The following is a 9,419-nucleotide window of genomic DNA, read 5'->3' on the forward strand; positions in this document are numbered from 1 at the left end:
ATTTACCACTAATTTCGTCAAACGTCAATTTGTCTGCCTTCGAAGCAACATCTCGAGCAAATACTTTAAATGTTCTTTGCTTACACTCTTTGCTAGCATGGCACTTATAGGCCCTTCTGACTCAATCACGTAGGGAAGACTAGTCCTCGGGGTGTTCAAAGGTGCTAGTCAAATTGATTTGACCTAAAATTTATTAATATTGTTATTCATGTAATGTTATATCCATACATAACAAGAAATATATCCATACATAACAAGAAATTTATAATATTTTTTAATTGTTATTATATGCGTTATATTGTTATAGACAAGGTATGCAACATCCGAGTACGTAGGTTTGCCCCTTCTCAGTGTCAAAATTTTCCATCGGGTCTTAATATCGTCGGATTTACGCATGGAATCAATGCAATGTATATTTTTCTATCAAGGCTGATTATGAACAGATCCTTTTTTACACGCAAGTTACCGCAGTAAAGCCTGAAATCTTAAAAGACATAGCGGTTTCCCTGCATGAAAAACTGAATGTTCTAGTGTTTGCATAGGCTCTTGAATATTATATTTTGCATACTTAGGTTTAATACAATGACAATGTTATTTTCTGTCCATATGCAAAATTAAATTATATAGTAGAATAAATTCAAAACTGGAATTCGGGCTAGTCTTAAATTCATTGACTGTTTCTCACTATTAGCCCTTGCACCATCATAGATTATTATGTCATAAAAGTATCTTTTAGCAGTTTGGTCTACCCTTAAATAATCATATTAGGGGTCACACAGCCAATTTCCAGTTTGTATGGAAAAGGATTACCAGGTTTACTTACAAATATCAAACATACATACACTACTGTAATAACAAAATTTCTAAGATTACAACTTCAAAGACTTCAATGTAAGCAAATTTCATATAATTTTACAGTTTGTATAAATCTTAGAGAACCGATTAAAAAAGTAAACAATAAATCGGTGTAGTTTCTAAAACAGTAAATCTGAAAACTTAACTAAGTCGTTCATTTGTTTGTAATGTTTTGAACTTCTCAGCCCTAAACAATTGAACTATAGACAAGTTAAAACCTCAAATCGAGAGTTGAAAATTTTTACTATCGGATGAACCTGCAACTATAACTATAACTCGTAGCAATCTCTTATGATGAGAGATATATAGAACTACTAGAAAAATTTATTGACTTATTTGTTACAATCTACAGAACACATTATACATGTATGACAATGAGTGGAATTTCATATTTTAAAAGTGGACAACTTCTGGTTGTGAAATACATTATCATACAAACACGTAATTAAGTCAATGCAGATTTCCAAGACACGCTTATGTACATTAAACATCAAACAGTCCAATTACGACGATAATGAGAAAATAAGTATCCAATTAGAATATATCACATTTAACGAATCTTACATGAAATAGTCGTAGCATCATTTGAAGAACAGTGAATTAAACAAACAAACTGAGCACTTATGTAAAAGACTTTTGAATTATTGCATTAACTTTCAATATTTCCATTAGGAACGAAAATGTGCAATCGTTCCATTTTGTAAATACACAATGTATGCATATTTTCTTAACACAATGAAATGAGAAACATCTAGTTTTTGTTTGTATTGATAAGAAAAGAAATGACCACTAGTATCATAAGTATTTTTAATTCATATTTAATCATTGTCTATTATTAGTATGTTTTATTCATAAGTGTGTAAATGTTGGGGTCGGGATAAAATAAATGTTAAAACTTATATAACACCTTTATCAATGTAAATTATCGACACTTCAGGCATTAATATATGTTGTATATCATTCTCTAGACATTGGTATATGTCAATCATCATCTACCATGCATAAGTATATGTTATATGTCAAGTGCGCATTGATATATGTAATATATCATCCACCAGACATTGATATATGTTACGTTTCATCTACCAGGCCTTGATATATAACTAAGATCCCTTTAAAATGTGTTACAATTTTAAGTACACCATGAAAATTGTATTACATTTTCAGGACTTTAATAAATTAAGTGATTGTTAATGTCGAATTACATCTATTTGTAGAAAAAGTCAGCAACTATCTTTATATTAGTTAAATATTGTTCGCATTACCCTTGATTTAACTGTCTCTTTTACAAATAGAAGGTATTCCTATTAAGGCGTTCAAATAGATTTTGCGCTGAACATGTTTTGCCTTCTTTAAAATACTCTTTTAATTAATATCAAATGTCAGTTTAACAATATATTTTATTTAAAATGGCTAGGGCTTTTAAAATGTCAGAGAGAATTGATTGAAATTTTATAAATGTAAATAAATTTAAATTCTGTTCTTAAATGTAACATGCTGGAGAAAATAAAACAATATCAGAAGGAAGTACATTGCAGTCCCCGTGTAAATGATTGCTAACTTTAGATAACATTATGTTATAACAGCCGGTATATTTATCTCATCTGTTTTACAACCAAACTTCGGCCCTGTGTACTATGTATGGGAAAATAGAAAAGTAACAAGGTTTGTAGATTGAAAAAGGGCAAATTTATTTATTTGCCTAGAAAGTTTAAACTAGTAAATATAAATTTGCCATGAAAGTTTAAACAAGTAAATATAACTACAAACAAGTAAATATAACTACATATAACATATTTTTCCATATCTGGGCGACGAAAACCGCCCTTTAAACAAGTAAATATAAGTACTTATAACATAATTGTCTGTATCTCAAAATTTAAAAAGTTCATATATATGACTTAACAACAAAGAGAAGTGATGTCAAAATTATAAGAAATAATAAACACCAACAGCCAAACAGAGAGTAAACGAAATAAGAGGTGGAGGAAAAGGGAGGCGGCGGTTAATGGTAATTCCTAAAATAGCATATCAGTGGAAGGGAATTCAATTCACGAAAAGTACAACAATGTTATAAATTATTTTATATGTTTATAAAATATATTTATCTCATCTGTTTTACAACCAAACTTCGGCCCTGTGTACTATGTATGGGAAAATAGAAAAGTAACAAGGTTGTAGATTGAAAAGGGGCAAATTTATTTTTATATGCCTAGAAAGTTTAAACTTGTAAATATAAATTTGCCATGTAAGTCCAGTTCCAAACCCATGAAAGTTATGACTTGACGAGCGTTTTCAGTTTTTTCGTCCTTAATAGGAACCCCGGTGACATTACATATGGCAAGAATTTTTTTAAGATAACCCTGACACTCATTAAAAGTGTGGCCAAAGAATAAAAAGTTATCTAAAATGAGAACTAAGGTAGGGATGTTCAAATTTTGTTATGCTAATCCATTGTAAGGAAGAGCTAAAAGCTTCAAATATAGCGCATGAACTGGACGCTCCCATTGGTAAACAAGTGTCATAGTAATAATTGCCTTGAAAAAAGATACCTAACCGATCATGGTCTTTCGGTTGTATAGGTATTATCCTAAAAGCATCATTAATATCTGTTTTCGCAAAATAACAGCCTGGACCAAATTGTAACAGGGCTGTTACAGCGTCGTCAAAAGAGGCATATTTAACTGTAGCCAGTTGTGGGTCAATGTGGTCATTTATGGACTTGCCCTTAGGATGACTCAAATGGTGTATCAATCGGAATTCTCCTTGTGTTTTCTTTGGAACTAAGCCAATGGGACTGATATGAAAATTGTTGAAAGGTTTTTCTGAAAAAGGGCCTTTTATTCGCTTTGCTGAAAGTTCTTTTTGAAGTTTAGTGAGAACAATTTCTGGAAGCTCTATGCATGATTTTAAATTAAAACACACAGTTGATTCCCGGGGACCAATGTAACCCAAACTGAAACCATGTGTAAAACCGTTGATCAAATAATCAAAATTGTGGTAACCTTTTAAGAATTGAGCTAGTGTGTGAACTTTAATGGGGGTTGTGAGGCAGTGGTCTAACCTACTTTTTTGGAGTACGGACTGTTGAGGCTGTGTGGGTAGTTGTGGATGTTGGGGCGTTAACCGCTGACAAAGCTTGTTCTTTGCTGGAATAAGTGCATTGGCCGGAATGGTGTGGACCTCTACAAAAGCCGCAGATGTGGGGCCGTAGGCATCGTGGGGTTTGACAGACACCTCTTCTGTTGTATGTCCAACAGGTGTTCTCAAGGAATCTGGACTGTTTCCGTCCTGAGGTTTGGTTTGACCTGAATGACCTGTTGGGCATTGAACGAAAGGGCCGATTGCCTTGAAATGGAGGAAATTGGACCGGAAATGGTTGGTGGGTTGTGGCCATGACCCAAAACTCGGTGTGTATTCTGTCCCAGGGGATAACCTGCCGTTCCCGGAACATACGAAACTGGCAATCGTAATAAGACCAGGCAAGGCCCGGTCTCCGGCTAGCTAGGTCCCGCACAATTTCCCCATATTTCATTAACTGTGGGGTCTCATGCGGGTAGGTTGCAGAGTAGACTGCCACAAACCTTAAGAACGCAGTCGTCCAACAGTCAATGTTATGGATTCTTTTAGTATTTGTTGAGGGGACCAGGCTCAAATGGTTCTTGGAATTAACAGTCAGTGAAAATTGGTCCTGATGTGACATTGATAGTGCCATGTTTGGCAAAAGAGAGGCAAAATCTACAAATTTGTTTGATTGAATTTTCCTGATTATTTTGTTTGGAATAGAATGTGAAATAGGCGTGGAAACGGGCTCTTCAAATTGGGACAAGCCAATGTTACCTGCCAGGTTATATGTGTGATTATTAACTACACTGTCTAAATTAAAAAAGTCATCATCAGTTTCTGGGTCATCAGATTCTTCTGAATCAGTGCTGGTGTCTGAACTCTGTAGGACCTGTAACGGTGGTGGTGGCGGATGGCTGTGTGTAGGTTCTCTGTGTGTTGAAGATGGCCGTGACGGCGTAGGTGGACTGTTTGCATTTTGTTTATATTTGTTGCGTCTACTTGGATTGTTAGATTTTGTTCGTTTCGCAATATGCCTTGTTGTCACATTGTCATTGTGCATGGCATCGTCCCCTGGACCATGGCTTGATGAACCCGCCGTACAACATGGTAACAGACATTTACTAACTGTTGCCGTACGTTTGTTGCGTTTCATCTGAAATTAGGAAAAAAGAGGGATGGGTTATAAATGAACCAATTAACCTGAATTAACATGGAGTGCCGAACCTAGAATAGAATTACACTACAGTATTGTAATGTATATAATAACATAGACTGACAAAATATACATAAAACAGTTCGAACGTATTCACATTTACACCAGAGCACTGTCTGGAGACATGTTCATCAGATCTTAGTCTGGAAAAACATTAACATCAGATCGTAGTCTGGAAAAACATTAACATCAGATCGTAGTCTGGAAGACATTAACATCAGTACATAGTCTGGAAAACATTAACATCAGTACATAGTCTGGAAAACATTAACATCAGTACATAGTCTGGAAAACATTAACATCAGAACATGGTCTGGAAAAACATGAACATCAGAACATAGTCTGGAAAAACATGAACATCAGAACATAGTCTGGAAACATGAACATCAGAACATAGTCTGGACAAACAATACATCAGACGTGGTCTGGAAAGTTAAAATATAGCCTGCAAAAACACATAGTCCCGACACAAATACGTTGGAGCTTTGTCTGAAGAAACATTTACTTCATAGCAATCGGAAAAACGTTTATCCAAACATAGCCATACGAAACAGTGACATTTTAGTGCCGACATAACTGACTGGTACAGTATCATCAAGTGAAATACCTATATCATAAAAAATTGGCATTTCTTTAACCCTAACACAAGTGAACGATTGTGTGTAATGGTAAGCATAATTTCACAACCATTATAAACGTAGAACCACTAAGACATTATCCGTATTTGAAATAAAGAGTAACGTAGCTTAAAATATTGTAGTTGTGACTTAAACTGTATACATTAGATATAAATAATATAAAAGGCTGTATATAGTTCTCAACTTGAAAGTCATCGCAAAACAGCGAACAGTGAGAAATATAAAACATATACATATCTTGATTCTTATAGAAGCCATTTGTTCAATGTATGAACCACTGCAGCACGGATGTTTGAATACAACTTCTTCTGGCCCACATCAGATAAATGTACTCCATCCGAGGAAAAGGACTGTTTTGTAGCCTCAGGTGACCAAAACCCTTTGAGACGCCAGAAGATGACGTGATCATGTGGAAGCATTTGAATTCTGGAAGAGAGCAAATGATTCGTCTCATCGACCCGGTTGTTGAACCATTCTGTGTCCACTCTGTACCTGCCCGTGGAGGTCGGTTGACGATGCAGAATTTGACAGACCACTACTTTCTTGACTCGACATAAGAATATCAGACTGTCAACTAAATCCAAAATCGATGACGTAAGGGAAACTGCCGTTACCTCTGGATTAAAGAGATCGTTTGTTCCAATCAATAGAACAACAATGTCAGGTGAAAAATCCACAATGTCCGTTAAATTTGACCGTAATGTGCCGACCACTGCTCCGGAATAGCCAGAATATTGTACCAGAGGAGATGAAGATAAGTTTAAATTGAAACGCAGCTGCACTTGCTCGCGTAGAAAGTATTTCAGACGTTTCACAAATGAATGTCCAAATATTTGGATGGAAGCGGCCATCTTGACTCTGCGAAACGCACTGACTTGAGTAACGAGAACAAAAACGTCAAAATTTATCACTTCAACATATCCGTGCTGCAGGGATTTACCTCTAATATGATGTAAAAACACCTTTATCAATTATTACCGTATAATGTTGTTTAAGATATGACTTGATTATAGCGTAAATGAAAGAATCTTGAGCAAAATGAGTAAGCGTATTATCCTTTGCAAAATAATGGCTAAGAATGAAGATGCCGGGTTTTGATTGGTTAAGAAAGTCATGTGATAACATTGTACTCCCTGATTGGCTAATGGTAATTCCTAAAATAGCATATCAGTGGAAGGGAATTCAATTCACGAAAAGTACAACAATGTTATAAATTATTTTATATGTTTATAAAATATATTAAAGTAAATACATAACAACAAAGAAAGCTAATATTCGACTTTGAGGGGAAGAGAACGATTTGTAATATATGGCAGTAGGCACTTACTCCATTAACATTTACACCTGCAAGAACACTTTAACCATAAGGCGAGGAAGTAGTATTTCCGGTTTTCTCACATTCCTTGGCCAATAAAAAAATCTTGAAGACAAATGGAGTTCCGTTTGTTCTAACGTTGTTGTTGTTTTTTGTGTGTTTTTACACTTTCTCGTCATTTTAGATGTATCAGTATTAAACAAAGCGAGAACAGTTTAACATTGATATAACATGATCTTATTACGGAAATAAAGCTCTACAATATGTGTTCACCGTTATTTACAACAATGTACATGTTATTCATGAAATAAACTTGAAGCACACACAGTGCAGCTTTTTGATATAATTTTCTACTTATGCTTTTTGAAATGTAATGTGTAAAATCTTCTTAGAACTTTATGATACTTAAGTTGATAAAAATGCATTCGTTACATCTACTAATCAAATACACGTTGTTTCCAAAATGATATTGTGTAACAACAAGTAACTCAGCGATTATAGGTAAAAGCAACATAACAAAATGTCTCAACAAATTCGTCTAACTTAAAACAAAATATGTTTAACTCTTACTCAATGTAAGTTAGAATACTTTAATACTGATAAGTTAAATAATTAGTATAGAAATAAAAAAACAGTGCTAAGGGGCTTAACGATTTTGCAATAAGTATCATTTATTATGTTTTAACTCACTTCAATGGTCAAAATCCTGAAAAAAAGTAATATTAATGGTAATCTACTCATCACCTTCTAGATTATATCAATCATTGATGACATTGATGATGAAATCATACATTTATGAAACTGGTGATTCTGTTCCATACCCTCTTGTCAATGCATAACGCTCGCTTTGTTTATTTCTCACGAACTTAATCAAAATAAAACAAATTTGATTCGAAATCGTTGATAGAAAATATTTGTGAAATTCTACATTCCAAATATTTGTCCTCGAAGAACCTATATTGCTTATATTTTGTTTGTAAGTTTTATTTATACAGCCCTGTTACCTTTGTGTTACTTTTTTGTTACGTTCATATGTAAACTCAGCTTATTTGTTAATATTGTAATCACAATTTAATAATTATAATGATAAACTTATAGATGAATATCACAAAATATACGCCACAAACTTAATGTCTTTAACAGCACTGCTTCAGGAGGATTTTGTATTTCTGTTTCATGTAATATGAAACATAAAAGTGTGTCAATATTAATTTTGATATTTATAAAGTGTTCATGTTAAACAAAAACTGAACAAATCAAATTATCAAAATATTTAATTAATGAAAATTTCTTATTCCAAATCATTCTGTCAGAAGGAAATACATTTTTGATCTACTTTTCCAACATTCTGTTTTTGATTAATTAAATCACTATGACTGCATTTTAAATGTTTATTCCATTTGACGAATAAACTACTAGTGACATTAAATGCTTAATAAAATACGCCATTCATGACAGGTTGTGTAGTGTTCAATAGTTTAACAAAACATGAGATATCTAAAGTCTGAGTTATGATTTCCGGATTAAGTAAAATCTTTTCATGTTTTTTAATATGTTTTCATTTGGTATGCAAGCGACCTAACAAAGAACACAATAACTAACATAAATGTTAATGATATTTACATATGAAATTCTAGACAGAAGTATGGCATGAAACAATGGAGACATGTGTAGCCACTTAAATACTCAATTAACGCTATCACATTCCATAATGCTTCAGTACAAAGGCAAGGAAATGGTTTTCCGGTTCTCAGAAATTTGATGAATTGGACAACATTCAATAGAAGAATTGTTTTCGTTCGGTTTATTGGTTTTTCTAAAATTTGTTTTACAAATAGTTACATATATTAAACGGAGAGTAAAAGATTAATATTGACTTTTTGAAAAACAGATTAGTTCATTGAATCATTGCTTAACATGAATACACATGTATATACATTTTTTAAATATAAAGTACTTATAAGCAAATAAGTATAATACATGGCTTAATGGGAATGTATAATATACAGAAAAAAGTAGTTTAAAAAGTATGTTTAAGGCATTGTTTGACAGACATTTCTCGCCATAAAGCTTGTAAGGTACTGAAATATAAAAGACGTAGTGGACAAATATGATTAATTGAGGACTTTGTTGACAATAGGCCATGATTCGTGTGAATATCTCCAGATAAAATAATAATAATAATAATGATAATAATAAACAGCCATTGGATACTCACAATTCTTGTTAGAGTTACAAATATCGGGGAAGAACAAAACACACATAACATGGAAGGTACCACCTTGTATATGTATCTAATATTGCACTGTTTGCAAATAACCCAAAAGCTTTA

At 33.3% G+C, this 9,419-nt stretch overlaps 1 protein-coding gene across 1 annotated transcript; it reads right to left on the bottom strand.

Moving 5' to 3' along the window:
* Positions 1 to 3,113: 3,113 nt before the first annotated feature.
* Positions 3,114 to 7,002, bottom strand: LOC132738159 (uncharacterized). Its single transcript, XM_060725616.1, has 2 exons — positions 6,751 to 7,002; positions 3,114 to 5,074 (listed from the first exon to the last, which is right to left on the bottom strand). The coding sequence occupies exons 1-2, from the start codon at positions 6,895 to 6,897 to the stop codon at positions 3,920 to 3,922; spliced, it is 1,302 nt and encodes a 433-aa protein (XP_060581599.1). The 5' UTR covers positions 6,898 to 7,002; the 3' UTR covers positions 3,114 to 3,919.
* Positions 7,003 to 9,419: the final 2,417 nt, after the last annotated feature.

The sequence above is a fragment of the Ruditapes philippinarum genome, unplaced genomic scaffold (genome assembly GCF_026571515.1).
Source record: "Ruditapes philippinarum isolate M1 unplaced genomic scaffold, ASM2657151v2 ctg1600_1_1_1_1, whole genome shotgun sequence".
NCBI lineage: Eukaryota > Metazoa > Mollusca > Bivalvia > Venerida > Veneridae > Ruditapes > Ruditapes philippinarum.